We start from the raw sequence: 20,233 nt of genomic DNA, 5'->3' as shown, positions 1-20,233 counted from the left end.
AATGTCCCAATTTTTATTGGTAGGATATGTGTAATGTGATTTTACATGAGACCTTGGTTATATAAAAACTTGTCAATATCATAAAAGGGGTAAGAATAGCCTTGTAATTCTGGCCACTATTGAGTGACTAGGAAAACTTACAGCAAATATTTTAGAATCAAAAGAAATGAAACTTTCATTTTAGAAAATTAAAAAATGCTTGTGTCCCAAAGAGTGTCTCTGTGTGTGTCTGTGTGCCCTCATATTGCATGTTTTAGTTTTTGAATTGGCATACAAAGTACTCTATTTGTTCAACAGTAATCATTCAAGGGCCAAAATGACTGGCATTTCTGAATGAAACAATAATTTTATTTCATTAAAGATTTTGCCATTCTGGATATGCATTTTGGGTAATTAACAATGCTTTACTATTGCCCTATATATTTATTAGTAAAGTCAGTTTGTTAATAGGGCTATAAGAAAAGTGAATTTCTTTGAGGTGGTCTGAAAGAATCATATTTTGTTTTGATGTTAGATGTGTTTTTAAAGCAACATTTTGTTTTCTGGAGCAACATTTTTTTTTTTCTGAAAGACCATTGGATAGAAATAAGAAAATTATTAGGCAATCACTCACTAAAAATATATATTTGGAGGTATAAAGTACAAAAAAAAGACAAAGAATTGCTGCTTATTCTGAATATTTTAATCTAGAGAGCCAAAATCTTTTATCCTTATTATATTTAATCAATTTCAGAATAATAAAATAATAGCCAGTTAAACTGGTATTCTGGCTTATTTTGAAATAAGCATTTCATTTTCATGGATTTTGTTCTACTGGCAAAAAATAAAAGAACCCTACAGTGATATTGACTCAGTTTTCTTAGTGTCCTGGGGCCTAGATATAGCACTTGATATTTTTGTCTTGGAGGTGACACATTTCCTCCTGATTCTAAGACACTGGGTCCTTTATGAAGTTACTCAGTAACACATAATTTAAGCACCTGCTTCATGCCAAGAAAATTGTATTACATATTAAAGATCTGAATTTAGTAATCTATGTTGTTCAGCAATCTTAAAGGTATAGAAAAAGTTATGTAGGAGAATATAACAGGATATTAATCTCTGCCCAATTTTAATGTTCAAATATTTATTAATTTTAAATTAAAGATTCATTTCAGGTATTCAGACATTTTAATTATCTTTTATATTGAATCTGCAAAGTTTTGGTTTTAGCTCTTATCATTAAAAATTACCTGTTACTACATAAAGACATTTACATAATTTTATATAATATTGTGTTATATTGAGAAAAGATTTAATCCAGGAATAAACTTACATTTCTTGTTGACAAATAAAAGGTAGCAGAAAAGTGTGGGCAAAAATAGTAGCAGCAGAAAATATACCACCTTATTTGTATTTGCCACTCACGCACACAAAAAATTATTCTAGAATCTCTTCACTCGCAGATCAAGTTTACTTTCCTACTGAAAATTATACACCTGACTTTTTGTAATTAAACCTCATTTTTGAAAATCTATCTTGTATTTTTTCTGTAGATGTCCTTTAAGTCACGGAATAATATATTTTAACCACAATAATATTAAATTATGATTTTCATAGCTTGATTTCTGTGATACTCCTTGACACTCTTCAGATTTCCTAGAAGTTACTTTGTTTTAAACTGATATAACTAATACAAGGTATATTGTGGGATAGATGTTTATAACAATTAGGATTAGTTCAATGGAAAATAAGGGGAAAAACCTCACTTCATGTTTGGTTAAATTAAAAAATAAAAAGGACTTTATTAGCTTTCAAAAATAGAAAGTTCAAAGGGTAGAGTGATCTCCTCGTCTGCCCCCTTTCCCACCACCAGTTACTCATTCGTAACCAGAGACTCAGACTCGTTCTTACTCTTTGCTATTATTTCTGTATTGCCGACTTTTTCCTAAAGCTGGCTTCTCTTGTGGGCCTACAATGGGTGCCTGCAGGAATTGGAGCCACACTCTTTCTTCTTCAGATTCAGAAAAAAGGGAGCATGTTTGTCTCAAGTATTTCCTAAAGAGAAGCTTGAATTTGATTGGGCCCACTTAACTCTCTTGCCCAAATCTGTCAGTCATTGTATTCAAGGGAATGAATGCATTGATTGGCTAGGTCTTCTGGTGTCAGGCCTGGAACTAGAAGATGAGTTCTACTTTATTGGAATTACAAGAATTTAGTGGGGAAGCACAGATATCCTAATGAAAAACTAGGGTACTTTCAAGAAAGGGAACGAAAACTGGCTGGCTATCAATACATAAGCACTAACATATCCTCTGTATTCCATTTTAGAAATTCATTTCTCCATTTTAAAAATTTCATTTGCTTTCTTTTTATGTTTGTTTTCTTTCTCTTTTTTTTTCAAATCCAAAGAAAAGACAAAATAATTGTTCACTCTTAGGTTATCAGTTACTTTAATCAGGTATGTATTTTTGTGAATTTGAAACATGGAGATAAATGTTTACAGCATTATGGAATTATGTGAGACTAAATATAGCAACATGAGCCACCTTAAGTCCTTTGTAGAAATGAGGTGATGGTAACCCACCTGTTAAATTTAAATTTTAAATTTGGATAAAAGAGAAAAGTACAAATTTAAATTATCTGCAATTGCCAAGAACAAGAAAATCAGCAGCTATTTATTGGGTGCTTACCATATATGAAGCGCAATGCTGGTTGTTGTGGAGGATAAACAGAAACCTGTTTTTAAGACATACAGGCTACATGCAAGTCAAGACGAACACACAGGAAATAAAGACAAACAGCAAAAGACTATATAAAATTCTGAACTAAATCATATGGAACCGACTGTAGTAGAGGAAAAGATCGGAATTGGCTAGACTCAGTTAATGAAAAGCTTCATGGAGGATCCAAGCCAGACCTTGTAAGTGGAGAAGGACTGCAGAGGGGAAAATGAAAGGGAAGGCTTTCCAGATGGAAAGATCAGTAACAACAATGTTAGGAGATGGAATTGAACTTGACGAGTATAAACACTATTGGTGAGACAGGTTCAGTTCATGGTGTCTGCCTGTGCAAAAAGAAAAGAAAAGGAAGAAAACCATTGATGAGACAAACTGGTCTGGAACAACCTAAGAATATGAATTAAGTGGTTGTTCTTAATAGGATTTACTGGATGAGTTGAGACCATGGTATAAAAATTACTTAAAATATGTAGAATAACCTTAATGATTTCTTGATAACATACACATGAGGGCCTGAAGGTGGGATCCCCTGGGAATACAGCCTTTTCAGTGGTGTTTCTGACTGTTAGCAATACCCGGACATGATTGAATACAGCCTGTCAAATTTGTTGCTGAAGCACATGGAAGTTAATGTAATAGAAGAAGCATGGGCTTCAGAATTCATTCTATGTGGGTTCAAATCCCAGCTCCAAGTTTTAAGTAGAATGAAACTTTAGACATGTTTCTTAATCCTTGTGAATGTTAATCTCCTTGAGTCAAATAGGGATACTATTATTTTAATGGACTGTTAGGGTTAAACAACATATATGAAGTGTATAGCCTTCTCTCTCCTCATTATCACCACCCTTTGGAAATTTCTTACCCACTGGAAATAAAAACTGGAAGAATTGTTAACCCTGCAAGTACACTTGGGTCATCTTCATCAAATAGGTCATGAAAATCCCCGATGCTGCTTGGCAGAACTTCCCTGATTATCTCTAATGAATGACTTACGAGAAACTACTGAATAAAATTGTTTTGGGCGGTGAGATGGTGGCTCAGTGGCACAGTCGTCACCTGCCATGCCGGAGACCCAGGGTTCAATTCCTGATGCCTGCTCATGCAAAAAAAAAAAAAAAAAAAGTTTTTTTCTCTGAGGCCGATTGATCCTGGTTGATGGGCAGAGCTGAGACAAGGAGGAAGAGCATGAATTTAGGGGCTCTTTAGGGTTCAGATGCTGGCCCTACCACCCATCGGTGTGTTCTTGGGTGAGTGACAATAACCACCATCTCATTCACAAAAGGGTAGCTGTGGACATGAGATGAGATGGCACAGTAAACACTCAATAAAGTTTAACTCCCCTAGAAAGATTTAGAACATTAATTATTTTAATGTCATTTGATAGTTTAGCTATAATCTTTTAAAGAGAATCTTCAGAGAGAGGAAGGTGGTTAGAATAACTCCATGTACATTAACCCCGGTAATAACTTGTCAAATTCAGATTACCTGATAAAATGTGTATGGGATTTTAATTAAGAAAATGCCTTTTTAAACACTAAGCATGCATATAATTGTATCTTTTGTTCTTTAGCCCTAAGTAAACCCCCAGAGAACACAAAATAGTCTTTATTTTTGTGACTACAATTAGTACCCATGGGTTTTTACATCCTTTGCAGCTGTGCATTCATGATATATTTAGGGAAATAATTTGAATCATCCTGACCTTAAAGCTGTTGGATAATTTTGGGATGCTTCCCAACCTTGTATCTCTTAATACTATTTCAGAGGAAGAAGACAATAGGTAGTATCTGGGTTGGTAACTAAAGCAGCAATTCCCAGCCTGTACTAACCCATGTGTAATGAAGAATCTCCTGGCATGTCATTGTTAAAGCTGAAGAATTTTGCTCTATGAGAAAGGCTAAATCTTCTTCAAAAAGGGAATTCTACTTTTACTGAATTCAAACCCAGAGCTATATGTAACTATTCCTCCCATTTTCTTCTGTGAGTATTGGTTGTTTAATTTTTTTGGCTGTATTTTCTGGTAGAAAAGGAGATTATGCATAGTACACTTCGATAATTTGCAAATGACCCATAGAATTATAGTATCGTGAATATTTAGAGCTGTAGTTTTCGAACGTTCATGTTATAGGTTGCCTCATCTAGGCAAAAATAGACATTACCTATCCCATCTATTCCTTCTTATTAATGCAAAGCTCTAATATCTTCCAATTGGAAAACACTATAAAGAAGGGTAACATGACCACAGCTGCTTTATCAGGGTGTTTTCAAGTGGTGATAGCTCTTAATAGTCATCATTCTGTGCAAAGATCCCTGATGTACCCACTTAGAACACAATACAGTTCAAACACGGTATACAAACTAGCATCCTGTTCATTTGGGAATGGAGAAGGTGTTGCTGAACTGTTAAAACTCAGCCAACTTCAAACCCAGCATCCATGTTAAATCTCTTATTTTAGGAGTTTCTGGGTTCGATAGCATTTGAAGAGAGGTACACGTTTAAAAGATTTGAAAATAACTGTCTAGGATATGAGCTCCTTTGCCTAAAGAGAAAGGAAACAGGATAGGCTAAGAGTGGTAAGAGATATGGTTGGTCAAGTAGGCTAGAGCCATAAGTAGGACATTTTTGGACATCATGTTAATTAGCTCTTGTACAACAAATCTCCCCCAAATTTGTGGCTTAAAAGAACAATAAACATTCATTATCAAGACATTCCAGGATTAGGAATTGGGTGTGATTTAGTTGTGCAATTCTAGCTAAGAATCTCTCGTGAGGTTATACTGACAGTGATGCCCAGCACTAAAGCTGTCTGAAGGTGGGAGAAAGAGCCTTTCCCAGGGTGTTTTTTTTTTTTTTTCTTATGGTTGGCAAGTTGGAACTTGTCAGTAGGTCTCAGTTCCTTCACACGTGGGCCTCTCCACAGGCTGCCTCAGTGCCATCATGTTATGGCATTTATTTCCTCCAGAGAAGGTTGGTGATCCAAGAAAAAGCAAAAAGCAAAAGAGCTTTGACTTTTAAACCCTGACCTTGGAAGTCAAACACCACCAATTCCTCCATACTCTGTTCAGTAGCTGTGAGTTACCAAGTTGGCTCATTTTCAAAGGGAGGGAAATTGGTCCATCTTTTGTAGGAAGGAGTGCCAAAGAATTTGCAGACATATTTTAATACCACCACAGGCATAAAAGGGAGGTTGGATTGTGTTTTACTCCATTTATTCACCCGTTTAATGAATGTTTATTGAACACCTACTCTTTGCTAAGGGTACTGCTTAAGGTTTCTCGTTGGTACTTGTGCCTGGAAGATGAGAAACTTGGGGTTAAGATTTTCCAGGCATCACTGCATTTGCTGTCTCCATTACCCCATTTTGCTGCTAAGCCCCTTGGCTAGAGGAATTTGGGCAACCCACTCAATTTCTGGTTTAAAATGTACTCAGCTGTAGAATGATGAATTCCCTTTCAGCTATAACATTTTCATGTAGAAATAGGGCAGTATGTTTTAATTACTGAAATATACTTAGTAAGTTTAACAATATAGGCCTAAAAGTAAGAACAAATAAAATAACTAGGAGTTTACAAGGAATTAATTTATATACCATTTGAAGTTTCCGTAACCATTTTCCACTCTTGTGATATGTTTTGAGAATGTGATTTGGCTTATGCATGAACAGGGAAATTACCTATTGTAAATTTTTAACTGGTGGTAGCATATACATTTATTGCAGTTTTCTATGTTATCAATCTGGCTAAGAGCACTTTGATTTTTTTTTTTTCCCCTTAAGTTTTGGGACCTGTAAGAATCCTTTTCAAGATGCATTCTTGTTTTGGCTTTTATCGATGTTTAGCAATTTTATTCACCATTCTTTTACCAGTCACTGGTAAAAGCTTAAGAAACTTAAGCTTAAGAAAGAAAATGCTCCAAGTGAAATATGTGCCTGCAGCAAATATGCTCAGGCTTCCTCTACAAACACTGTGTCCCTTGAAGGACAAGGAGAATGGAACAAGAAGGAGAAAAAACAACATAGAACATTTCATTTTCTCTAGATGTGCCATCTTGATTTCCATTTAAAATTCCATTTAAAATCTGTGTACTTGAGCCAACACATACCTTTCTCCATGGCATTAATAGCTCAGTCTTCAATGCTGTGTTGGCATTTTATTCATGTTTCTTTGGGCAGTGATGGTATGTCTTGCTCTATAGCTTCCTTTATTTAGCTGTATTTGGTGAATTCTGCTATATGTTCTGCTCTTGAGCACAGGAACAATATCATATCCATATTTTGTTACTCTAAAACCCCTAGTCCTGTGCCTGGGTGAACATTTTTAGCACAAATTTGGTGCTAAAACAAAAGACCCTTTGTTGGTCAGGAGACACCTGAAAAAGGTGTCAACCTACTGCAGTACAGCTATCAGCATCTCCAGCAAAAGAACAATGGAAAGACATTTACTCCCTTAGAGAAGAGAAAGGCAAGATCAGCGTCACTGGGTGAGCTGTTCACATAGCCAGTGGGGCTCAGTCCACAGCTTCCATCTCTCGTTCTGTGCATCATGGTGGAGAGACGCCATTCCCTCCCAGCCAGAGACAGATACACAACCAGGACTTGAACTCAGTGTCGTAAAACATGCCCACCAGAGTCAGACTGTCTTCAGTGAATATTTATCTATGCTCAAGAAAATAGGGAAAGGAACTTACCAGCAGCCCCCTTATCTGCTAGGGGATTGTGTTTTATCCCTTGAGGCTGACTCACCTGGTCTTGAGCATAGGATGTATTTGTAGATCCCACCCTGGGACCCAGATTGGATAGTGACAATAACTTTTATAATGAATTGGATAGTGGCAATAACTCATATTAAGATAAAAATAATCCAATATGATTAATCCTTTCAAATCATCCAATTGATGAATCTTCATTTGTTTAACAAAAGAATAAGTTTATACGTGCTAGCATAATTAGGGGTGAAAAGTGAAAGGATTCTTTTAAAAATTAGCAGTTATGATGGCTTTTAGGGATTTTGTCCATGTCCAAGACACTGATGCTGAACTAGTCATTACTTTGCATGCTGATATTATTTATCTCTGTATAATTTCTTTGAAATGACATACAAATATTATGTCATTTTAATATTAGGTTTATTTTGCTTCAAAATTTTCCCTGAAGCTTCAACGATTCCTCATTGGACAGGTACATATATTAGTTCATGTTCATTTGATTTGCTCAGATAATCAAATCACCAAAAGAATGGCTCAACCTTTGTTACAGGTACATATCACTGATGTAAGTAGGAAAAATTTTTGTAAAATTATAAATACTCAAGTTCTCTAATATACAGCATAATTACTAGATTTTGAAAAAAGAGTGCTAGTTATATAATAAATCTGAAAAGTATTATCAATAGTTAATAAGTCATACAGATTGAAGCCATTTCCAGTCTTTGAGGGCGTGAAGTAGGATATAAATACATGAATACTAATTTTCATTTTTAAATATTCAGATAACATTAATATTTCTAATTCTCAATTTTCAGGAGGATTATTATAAAAGCCTTCTCCATTTTTCCAGATTGTAGTCTGGTTCTTTTCCAATTCATCCTCCCCCCTCCCTGGCGAAATAATCTCTTTAAAATGCAAATGCAGGCTTTTCACTCCCTGCATAAAATCCTTCAATGACCTCCCACTTCCCTCAAAACCTTCAGAATAAAATTTAGACTCCTTAACCTGGCATATAGGGCCTGAACTCTGCCTATCTCAGAATTCTCTCCCCCCACCCCATTCCTCCAAGTCTTTTCCTTAGTCTCATTGATTTATTCTTTAGGCCCCATATGCTGCATGTTTTCTGGTTTCACGATGTTTCCTCTCTTTGAAATGTCATTCCTGCTTCTTTGCCTAACTGCAGGGTTTGCATGACTCATTTCAAACATCACTACATCACTTCCTTCTGATATAATTTCGTTACCTACTTGAGTTCTATGTCTTTCCTGTATGTTCTCTTTATTTCCAACACATAACTTTAAAAAAGTACTAGAAAAATGTGTTCACTGAACCATAATACCATAGTTTGCTTATCTATACAAGTTGGCTTTTTTCTTTTTTGGGGGGTTCTTGAAAATGACAGACATTTGTAGAATAGGAAGACATTTGTAGAAAAGCAATTCCTAGGAGTTGCTTTACTCAGTAACTTAAGTCAATGGAATTCACTAATTTGTTTCCAGAGAGAATAGTTAATTGAGTAATTTCTATTGTAAATAACGCGATATTGTATATTGATGCTTAAAATGTTATGTAGTCTTGATGTAAGGAGCATAAATAACTGACTTTTCTCCTCTGATGAGCCTTACTCACCCACCCCTACCTCAGAACATCATTAAATGATGAGGCTGAACAGCTGAGCATCTGTGTTCAAATAAGGTGTGTCCTAAGCCACTGGAAAAGAACCTGTACCCAAGGGGCCGCTGAACTTTTTTTTTCTTTTTTTTCCTGTCCCCTGCCTCTTGACACTTTTAATGGTGTTCCTTACTATAGCCACTGTGTGGAGTTCAATTAGATCATTGGCATACCAAGAGTTATATTAAAGGAACTGTGAGTTCCTTATAAGCAGGGACCTTGTTTTCATCACTGACCCACTAAAACTGAACACATTCTCTAGCACTGAGGAGTCACTAAACATGTGTTTGTTGAAATAGTATAAATGAATGGCAAATAATAATTTTTTACTGACAGGGATAACATTCAAAATATTTAATAACCATTTGGTAAAAGCAACTGTAGGTCATACCAGAATTACTGTAACAGTATACCAACAAGGAGAAAAACCTGTTTCATATCTACCTGCGAACAGACCATTTTAGAAAAAAATAGAGGCATAATATATTGAAAAGTACCTGGATGTGGATACATAGAGGACAGTAATCCTGTGTTAACCTTTTTATGTGTGAAGATAAATGCATCCCTATAAAATTTACAGTGGTGGTAAAGTGTTGCTGTGTCCTGTCCAGATTACCCAGAGGCATGATTCATGTTCTCTGATGGGCTCTCTTGTTAAACAACATCAGTAAGTAAAGAAAGGATAATTTCCCACATCTTTAAGTCCTTTAGTAAATCTTTATCGCCTTCTTTCCTTTGCACACTTTGTAACAATAAATAGCTACCTTCCTCTCCTAGCCAAAATGCTGTCTTGGCTCATACTTCCTTCATCTTTTACGTACATTGTTGTACATATTGCAAAAGCCAGTTAACCCCCTGCTTCCATGCTTGTCAGCTACACCTGACCAAGCAATCCATGCTCACCTGAGTGAGCTTTCTGAAATGCAAACATTTTTAAAAATCCATGTGCTTGGACTTCACGCATGAAGACTCCAGTTCAGTAGAGTAGGATGGTCCCTAGGTATATATTCTTAAAAGTTTCACATACCCAGGCTGTGAACCACTGATCAGCAGGGTAAAGTCCCAACTCCTTTAAATGGAGAACAGGTTATTCATGAACTGATATCTTGCTTATCACTCCCACTGCACTGTTTGAGCCTCAGCTCGAATGGGCATAATAATTCCAATGTTGCAGAACTATTGCAAATATTAGACCATTCAATTTATCCTCCAAAGTGGGATGCTGTTACTCCAGGAGACTGTTTCAGACAAATGTGGACATCAGAACATGTGGACATCCTAATTTGACTCAATATATTCAAAGTGTCTCTCACAGTGGATAGTGGATAGCATAAACTGAATAAATCATCTGAGTGTTGTATAGTACTTCATATCTGTGGACATCAGAACATGTGGACACCCTAATTTGACTCAATATATTCAAAGTCTCTCGCAATGGATAGTGGATAGCATAAACTGAATAAATCATCTGAGTGTTGTATAGTGCTTCATATCTGCCTACCCTACTCCACTAGAGAGGTGGTGGAACATGACACACAAATGGTATTCGTGCTGCACCAATACCAAGATCCTGAATGTTTGTCTACCATTGCCCTTTTCCCCCTTATAAGTTATATGTTCTCAGCCTTCATTTTTCCCTTTCTTTTCTCTGTCACTCTAGTCCACCTCCAGCACTTCCAGGGCTCAGGACAAGAGTGCAAAAGAGGCCTGCTTACAGTATAGTTTTCAAAATTAAAAAGCAGTATATCAAGCTAACAAATTATTAAGTATGTCCTATTTTCCTGCCTCGACAAACTTTTATAGGAATATGACAGGTCCAAATTTAGACTTAGAACCCTTGGAGTTCCATGCAAGAAGTATTGCCCCTGGGACCTTGGCTAAAGGCAGCCCCTCTTCTCTTTCTGTCCCCAATTCTATCCTGCACCTCAAGGGCATCACGTGCACCTCCTCTGTTCATCTACTCCCACCATGCCTGACAAACAAGTCTAGGGATGCACGTGAGTCTCCTATTGCTGCTGTAAAAAGTTATCATAATCTCAGTGGCTTAAGCAATACCAATGGACATGAATGCTTGACCTTCTGGATTCCCTGCTAGAGGAGGTCCCTCTAAAGCCCAGCACCCAGGGCAGGGGCCTCTTTCAAGCAGGGGTACTTCTCCTTTCCCCTATGATCTGGCAACCAGTGTCTACTTCCCTTTGTCCTGATGTGTTTAACGATTCCTTTGGAAGAAAGCATGATAGCATACTCTAGTAAGAATTCTTTCTTACTGTATCCTTGCCTTTTGCTTGTCATGAAACAGCCCTATTTCACACCCACACATTGTTTTTAACCATCCTCACTGGCTTTCCCTTCCTTTGAATCTCTAATTCCATCCGTCCGCCACCTCTTCAGTGTTCTTAAAATAACCAGATTTCACCTGTTTGCTATGTTTTAAAAATATGCTATCCAGCCAACAAGTTATTCCTGAATCCTACAATATTGTTAATTCATTCTTTTCCTAATATTTCTATTTTAGCTTTAAATTTTCTCCCATCATTTGAAGCTTTCAGATTTTTTATGCCAAATTAAAAAATATTTGTCCTATGTGTATACTCTGCATTTACATTTTGCTAGATTATGTTCCTTGTGAGTGCTCTTTCCACATTTATACAACCTATACAGAAGCATTTTTATTTAATAAACTATTTCAAAGAAATTATCTTCCCCTTATTCATTTTTTTTAAATGTTGCTGAGCTCTCATCTCTGCTTTTGTTTATTCTCATGATTGCGTGGAGATTTTAAGGGAATCATCAATGCTCAAGACTGTGATATGGTTTTGAGAAAAATTGTTAGATTTCTGGAATGTTTATGAATTATTTCACAGGTTTTCTTTTTTACAAGGTTTTGTGTGTTTTTTTTTTTTTTGCATCATAAGGCATTACATATTCCAAGAGTCCTAATGAAAAGAAAATTTGCAAATTTAAACTGTTTTAAAATCACTTCAGTGAATTTTTATGTATGACTACATAAAAAAGTGCTCCTGCTTTTATGTATGACTACATAAAAATGTTTTAATATTGCCATAGTGTGGCTCAGTGGGGACAGATGTGTCTGTTTGGTTTATCACTGTATCCCCAGCATCTAACAGTGGCAGAATTTAGTAAGTATCTGAGCAAATGAATTAACAAATGATAGGATTTGAGAGTGGCTTTAAAAGAAACCCATTTAAAAGATAGAGATGCTCTGTACAAACCATGCTACCTAAATCAGAACATTGAAATACTCATTTTTTATTTCAGATTTTCAATATCTCCCAGCCTATTCTGATATAAGCAATAATTTATACTTTTAAGCTTACTAATTAAACTTTGAATATTCAAGATAATAGTAGCCTTTAAATTGTTTATGCATTGTTAATTCAGAAGATAGGTTTGTATTTTATAGATATTATATGTATACAGAATTGTGCTTATTTAATTTTATAAACATTCAAATAATACATAGCTTTACTTTAAATGCAGTGTTAGATGATAAGTGTTAATCTCTGATACTGAAATGAAGACAAGAAAGGAGGGATATATTAGTTCCAATCCTTTTTCCCCTCACTCTAAGAATTGTATGTGGGAATTAGTTCACTTCAGTTATCTAGTATTTTAATAGTAAACATATGTGTGATTTATTCAGTGTGAAGGTATGTCACATAATTCGTCTATTTCAAAGGTATGGGATAGTGTTATCACCTTCCCTCTCTTGTTTTCTTTCCTGGTTTAAACATTACAGATGATTAAAGATATATTTTTCATTTTCTGTCCTCAGAATGGCTTCACGCCTTTGTATATGGCTGCCCAAGAGAACCACATTGATGTTGTAAAATATTTGCTGGAAAATGGAGCTAATCAGAGCACTGCTACTGAGGTAAGGCTGTCAGCCATAAAGGCTTGAGTTCTTTGATCTTAAAGACCATATTCTTTCAGCTGCCACAAAGGATACCCATGACCTTATCAAAAATATGCTAGCCTTGCTCATGTTATTGTTAAAATTTACAATAGTGGTCATGGATGAATGACCCCAGCTGGCATCTTCATTTTGGAATCATGTAAGTTTATTCTTATGTGAGGATTTGACATACGCTAACTTTTGGGAGCTTTATACTATTTTAAAAGTAAATAAAAGTAAATTCCACTCATCTCTTTTTACCAATATTTTATTCTTGGTAGGAACCAAGACAATTCCTTAAACGAACAATTTTTAATGCTCAGAAATTGTTCATGGATATCTGTGTCAGCACAATTTCACGAGGGATATGTCACTAAAAAAAAACCTGTCTGTGTTTTCTGAAGCCCACATTATGACGTGGTTGTGTGGCCATGATTATGGCAACAGTTAATAGAATGTTCCAGATCAGTCCTGTTTCAGATAGTTCAGACATCTAGACATAAGAAGGGGTTGGAGTGGTAGGGACTCTTAGGTCGTCACTTTTCTGTTTCAAAGCATGTCTACCAATCAGCAGAATGTGCTTTGTATTTGCTTTTTATTTTTGCTGAGACAGATTAAGGAGCAAGTTCAATGATTGTCTGGAACCGTGATTTTGAAGTGATTCTCCAAAAGACTAGTGACCTCATGGGTCACTGGAAGGCTGAGGAGGGTGACTTGTGAGAGGAGGGGGAGAGAGCTCGGTGGGCATGTGAGCCTCCTCGCCCCTTTCAACCAGAGCATACAGGCTTTGTTTTTCCTATTTCATATTCTGTGGCTCCACTGATAAAATTTAGAAACTCCTGGCTTGGAATGAAAGATTATTGGTACATGCTTGCCATCCAGACTATACTGAAACATTTGGGGTGGGGGTGGGGAGTGCACATGGTTCAGGAATTGAACCTGGGTCTCCTGCATGGAAGGTGGGCTTACTAACCACTGAACTACCCGAGCACCCCCAGAAACATTTTAATGTCTAAATGCCTTCCTTTCTGAAAAGTTAAGTCTTTAGGTGAAATAAATATGAACTCTACCTGCATTTAAATGATGGGAGAGTGGGTTGGGGGAGGCGGGGAGCGTTCATTAAAATCTATTAAGCCTTTTTCTAGTGCCTTTGGGGAGATATGTATTATGGAGCCAGTAGCAATAACATTCTGAGAGCTTATTATCATTAGTTAAAAAAAAATTCCAAAGAAATCCTTGTGAATGAGACCACATTTCCTGTTTATGTCCAGAAGACAAAACTTGCCATCTACATGAACTGCCCAGTATGAAATGATTTCAAGTTGTCTGTCCAATACAGATATTACACTCCTGCCGCATGGGTACAGTGTGATTTTTATGAGTTGCAACCATTTTTTCTCTGAGACACTAGTTCTGTCGATGAGTAGCATGTGAATATCTTCAGGCAAAACGTGGGTGACAGTATGAGACCCTATCTCTGGGCCACTGAGAAATGTACTAATTCAGGAAATGCATATTTGCTTCAATTTATTTATTTGAAGGCAGAATCATTAACAGAAGAAATTACGGAGTTTTACCAGTTAGGTTCAGTATTTTTGATGTATATTTTAGGGAAACTCATCTCCCAGGCATTCTCAGCTGTTTCCCAGCTCCATAGATGGGCAAAGATCCCTGCTGCCTTTTACCCTGGATCCAGAAATACCCCTTTATGTATGTGTTGCATCAGTAGAGTTCATGTTACGCTGTGATTCCTCAGCTATTTAAAACCCCCTCTAATTTCCATGCAGATGTGACTTTTGCAAATGAATCATATGAGCATTGAATCCTAGCTAAAATACACATGCCTGTTGTTTTTAATCATTTAAATAATCTATCTTGATTATGTGTAAATTTAGCTAATTAAATTCCCACCCCCAGGCCTAATGAGATTAAGAAATGCACAGATGGAAAAGTCTTTGCGTGTTCCCTTTCAGTCTAACATTCTGTAAAAATTTATCCCTTTTCAGGGATTTATGGTTGATTGCTATTTGATATTTTATCTCTAAGGATCCTAGTCTCATGTGCACATGGGTGAATATTGATAAGGAAGGCACTTACTATGAACCTGTTGGTAGCTCTAAATTGCTAAAAAAGTAACTACTAATCAAGGCAGACATCTTGACCACTTAAAAATGTCAGATAATTATGAGATCATCCAATATAGCAATGAAATCATGTTTGAAAAGAAGTACTTAAAGTTTTGAAATTTCATGTAATTATAGCAATTAGGACTGATGAATCCATGATGAAAATAAAGCTACTGAATCTTAATTGTAGTTTTCTTTTTCACGGATACAGAGTTAAGGTATTTGAACAAAATCATTCCAAATATTTAGCCTCTTTGCATGAATTACAGATTAGATGAAATCTATGTAGTCAGGGTCCAAACTTAAATTCTTTGAAAGGAGTTCTCTGTCCTTCTAGTGCCATATTTAGATTTCCTACTCTCTTCCTTTTTTCCTGAGTGTTACAAAAATTGAAGGCTACAAACGTTTTAATGAGTTTCTATTGTATAAGCAAAATCCTCACCACTAAGAAAAAAATAAAGTCCACGCTCTTTTAGTATAAACTATCACAAGGTTGTAAAGGGGTAATAAAATTAAATTACCCCGAACACTGCACAAGAAAGCACTGGAGCCTCTGAGAAGTGGGGACAAGCTTTTTATTGCCATCAGAGAACTGCTGTCCAAAGTCTGAGGGCCGAATATCCTTTGTCTCCAGATTATATAGGAAAGCAAGCAGGGCAGGAGTTACCATGGGAATGGATAGGGACAGGGCTATGAGCTCTGGCTCATAGCTGATTTCTTCTGTCTGGAATGCAGGCAGGCCTGAGCATGCCTGGCAGATGCAGCAGACGTTTTGTTTCACTACTGTTTAGTTTGCTGGCTGCCAGAATGCAACACACAAGAGATAGATTGGCTTTTAATAAAAGGGGATTTAATTTGTTAGTTCTTCAGAGGAAAGGTGGCTAATTTTCCACTGATCTTCTTTCTTACGTGGGGAGGCACAGGACAATCTCTGCTGTCCTTCTCTTCAGGCCTCTGGGTTCCAACAACTTTCCTTGGGGTGATTGCTTTCTAAATCTCCAAAGGCCTGGGTTGAACTGCAAGTGCTGAGATGAGGCATGCTGAGCTGCTTGGGCTGTGCTACCTTGAGCTCTCTCATTTAAGCACCAGCCAATTAAATCAAACATCATTTATTGCAGCAGGCAGCCTCCTAGCCGACTGCAGACATAATCAGCAACAGATAATGTTCACGCGCCATTGGCTCAAATTCACAGCAATAGATCTAGGCACCTTCACCTGGCCAAGTTGACAATTGAATCTATCTACTCAACTACTTCTTTCAGAAAGCATGGTTTTACGCATTCTGGAGAGTACAGAAATTCATAAAACCATTTTAGTAAGGAAATACAGCAATAATACGAGGGCCACTCTTATGAACTGCCTCAAAATACGTATATGATAATAAGTCTATGCTTTCCTCCTTCACAGAGTAATGAATTTGTGCCAAACAAAGGCCTAAATTAGGCTATTTTTTTTCTTCGAACACTACAGGCTTTACTCTCCCATTTGGTTAAATAATGGTTAAATGTTTGTCTAAAATTCCAGTCTTTACTGTGGTAGTGTACATGGTAAAATGTATACCATACCCTTAAAGAAAGTGATTTTTTTCCCTCAGAAGTCTGCAGTTTACATTTTTAAACTTTAATATTGAAAATAAATTGAGCAGTTAAGATTTTGGTAAACAGCTGTTGTCTCTAGAATGCAATCTTTAAATGTATCATCTTGTTGCTCTCATCTCTTCTCTGTAAAATGCAAACTAACACTGAGACTTGTTTTCAAACTTTTTTGGGTTAAGGGAGGATTAAATATAAATAGGGTCTAGAATATACCTTTTTTCTATTTATGTGTCACTTTTCCAGAAACAGAATACATGTTTCTGGAGAGAAAACATGGCTTTCCAGGTTTTTTACCATGGTTATTTATGTACCACGGAGAATTTTCTACATTTGCATGATCTGTGCAATAGAGTTGTTTTAACTGTCTCTCTTTTAAGCTTAGAATTGAAAATTGGACTTTTTTTAATATATATAACACCAGTAATTTTATGTCTAAATAGTTTGAAAAATATAAAATTAATAAGTTCAAAATTAATACATTAACCTAGTTTGCCGAGTTTTAGATCTAATATATTGTGTACCAAGCTTGAAAAATTAAAATGGTAATGGACCATTCCATCCACAATTATCCTTTTCCCTAACCAGCACAATTACGTTTAGCAACTTGGATAGTTAATCATTGCCTAGGTTACCCTTATCTTTGATTCCCAATCAGACTTGTCACTGTTTTTTTTAATTTTCCCACTTTTTTCCTTTACATAAGCAGGGCATTACTTAGGGTTGGGTCTACTTTTTATTGTATTGTAAACATACACTTATTGAGAACATTTATAAGAATGAAGATGTTTTGCAAAATGCATAGAATACAAATTGGGAAAACAATCTGATTAAACTAGTCCATACATGGCAGTCCATAGTATGACAAATACTAGGATCCACTTTTAGTATTCACAAAAATATTTAATCCTTTCGCTTATTAGTCTTACTCACTACTTTAAAAATTAGGGGTAGAGTGGGCCACGGTGGCTTAGCAGGCAGAGTTCTCGCCTGCCACGCTGGAGACCTGGGTTCGATTCCTGGTGTCTGCCCATGCAATAAAACAAAACAAAAAATTAGGGGTAACATTGCTTTCAGTTGAATCTCAAGCATCCAAAAGTTGGGCAGGCCACGGTGGCTCAGTGGCAAGAACACTTGCCTGCCATGCCAGAGGACCCAGGTTCGATTCCTGGTGCTTGCCCATGTAAAAAAAAAAAGAAGTTAATGGAAACATTTTTTTCTTCTTTCATTTTACCAGGATGGTTTTACTCCCCTCGCTGTGGCACTCCAGCAAGGACATAACCAGGCAGTGGCCATCCTCTTGGAAAATGACACCAAGGGGAAGGTGAGGCTGCCAGCTCTGCATATTGCAGCTAGGAAAGATGACACCAAATCTGCCGCACTCCTGCTTCAGAATGATCACAATGCTGACGTACAATCCAAGGTAAAAGCTGAAAACATTTGTGGAAAGGAACTCTCCGGCTGCCAGATTCTTCCTGGGGGCTGATAAAGAAGTAGGCCATGGTGATAATGCAAAATTACTTCTGGCCATGAAAAGAGATAAATTACTTTCAGAGGTATTTCAGAAAGAAGGGTATGTCTATTGGTACAATATCAGTAAAAATATTAAAAGCAAGGCAATTTTCTTTAAAAGATGAGGTTTAACTTTTTAGAAGTCTTGTTGTTTATTCTGTTTTTTAGTCATAATAGAAACAGAATCAGAAAGATAAAACTGTATTGCATAGTAGTATGGGGTCTATTTTTCAGTAGAATGCAATTTGGCTTGTTGAAACTGTATAACCAATTGCAGTGAGCAGCTTGACTGTTTCCTTAATTTTGCATTGTGTAATATCTTCCCTCTTTTTCCCACACAACACTGCTTCAGATGATGGTGAATAGGACAACTGAGGTACAGTATTGTGGTTATACCAAGATATATATTGTTTTTATTTATTTTTATTTTTTTGTCCAATTACAGTAAATGCTCACTAATTCATACTAATGATTGGAAGTTCCATTATTTGGAAATTAAAATTTGAAAACTTTTCCCACAATTAAGGAAAATTGCAATTTATAAATATCAAAAGTAACATATTTAGCATGACTTAATCAATCAAGCTGGTTGATCAGAGCAGCATATGCTATGAAACTCTTGGTTAATATGTAATTTTTGCAAAAGCAACACCATTACCAATTTAACATTAATATTTTGCAAATAAGGAGTGTGATCTTATTTTCTTAATGAGAATTCTTATGTTAGAGTTTAGTGAAGGGAAAATTAAAGAGGTTCCTCTTTCGCCGTTTTACCCTTTTATCTAATAGTGGTTCCCTGTTTTATGCTGTATGCATTTTTTCTTTACCACGTCATATATAATCAATAATGATTTGAGTATTTCATGAGCAAAGCATTTGCTGAGTCTTAAAATACTTGTCACTAAGTCATCTATTTTCCATATACCAAAATAAACCGCAGCAACCAGCAAGAATATTAAGTTCAGAAGCTTTTCAGCATTGTATGCGTGTGTGTGTATGCATGCATGCATGTTTAAAAGTCTCTCCTTAGCCATTGCTACACAGAGGCACTAATGTAAACATTGTTGAAAATGTTATAAAAATTAACTCATACTCAAAGGCAAATGGCTATTTATGTAGGGTGACTTCGGCTTTGCTGAGAAGGTTCTTTAGACTAAAACCTCTTTTGGTCACGCAGCTGTGGACCTAAGGAGTTTGAACATTCACCCGTAGTATGTACTGAGAGTAATTTGTTTCTAAAACGACTATCTTGTTTATTAATAAATTTACCTATTGAGATCTGAAAATATTTGAATTATCATGATCATTTCTTCTATTCCATATCCTTGCATGGAATATAGGATGGAAACTTTAAAAAAAAAAGTCCCATCCCTGGTTGGTGAAATTGTTCAAGATTGGAACCATACAAACTGATATCTTAATTACTGAATTTAATACTTTTAATTTCTCAGGTGCTTTTGATAATTGTTTAAGATACACTCCTGAAAGCAATGTTGGGTATAAGCATTGTGTTGAAGGCAGGAGTTTCGGCTGATATTTCCTGGGTTATAAAAAATGTCTTTAAGGACAGTAGAGTAACAAATAGAGGAAACGCCTCTGTAATCCTATTAAAAGGTTTACGCTGCTGCCCATCTCCATGTAAATGAGGAAACGCTCCCTTGAGGGGCCTTATCCCACCAGCCCAGTGCTGAGTCAGGATTCTTAGCCTGAATCACAATCCATATCACTGAGGTTTTGTCAGATGATTAATCAGTTTATTTTTGCAAATGTGAAAAAATATTATATTTGAGTAATTTGATAATGACTCACTGGCAGTCAATTTGTTTTTCTGAAATTAAATTATAACTTGAATAATAAACACATTCAAGATGTATCTGTGTGACAGGAAATACCAAGAAATGAAAAAAGTCAGTCAATTATTTCCTGAAATATAAAATTTTGACATTTTATAAAATAAAAGCCAGGTTGTAAACTGATTTTGTCCTTATTTT

General features: G+C 36.1%; 1 protein-coding gene across 25 annotated transcripts in view; it reads left to right on the top strand.

The window, feature by feature from the left end:
• Window positions 1-20,233, top strand: part of ANK2 (ankyrin 2) — a 767,321-nt gene that overhangs the window by 622,022 nt on the left and 125,066 nt on the right. For all 25 annotated transcript variants that reach the window (XM_077142481.1, XM_077142485.1, XM_077142502.1 and 22 more), the window contains 2 exons: window positions 12,893-12,991; window positions 17,968-18,153. In XM_077142481.1, coding sequence (XP_076998596.1) covers window positions 12,893-12,991; window positions 17,968-18,153 — 285 coding nt within the window. The remainder of the gene's footprint in view (window positions 1-12,892; window positions 12,992-17,967; window positions 18,154-20,233) is intronic.

Source organism: Tamandua tetradactyla, chromosome 24 (genome assembly GCF_023851605.1).
Source record: "Tamandua tetradactyla isolate mTamTet1 chromosome 24, mTamTet1.pri, whole genome shotgun sequence".
Lineage (NCBI taxonomy): Eukaryota > Metazoa > Chordata > Mammalia > Pilosa > Myrmecophagidae > Tamandua > Tamandua tetradactyla.
Note: the sequence above shows the minus strand (reverse complement) of the source record. Positions and strands in the feature narration are given on the sequence as shown.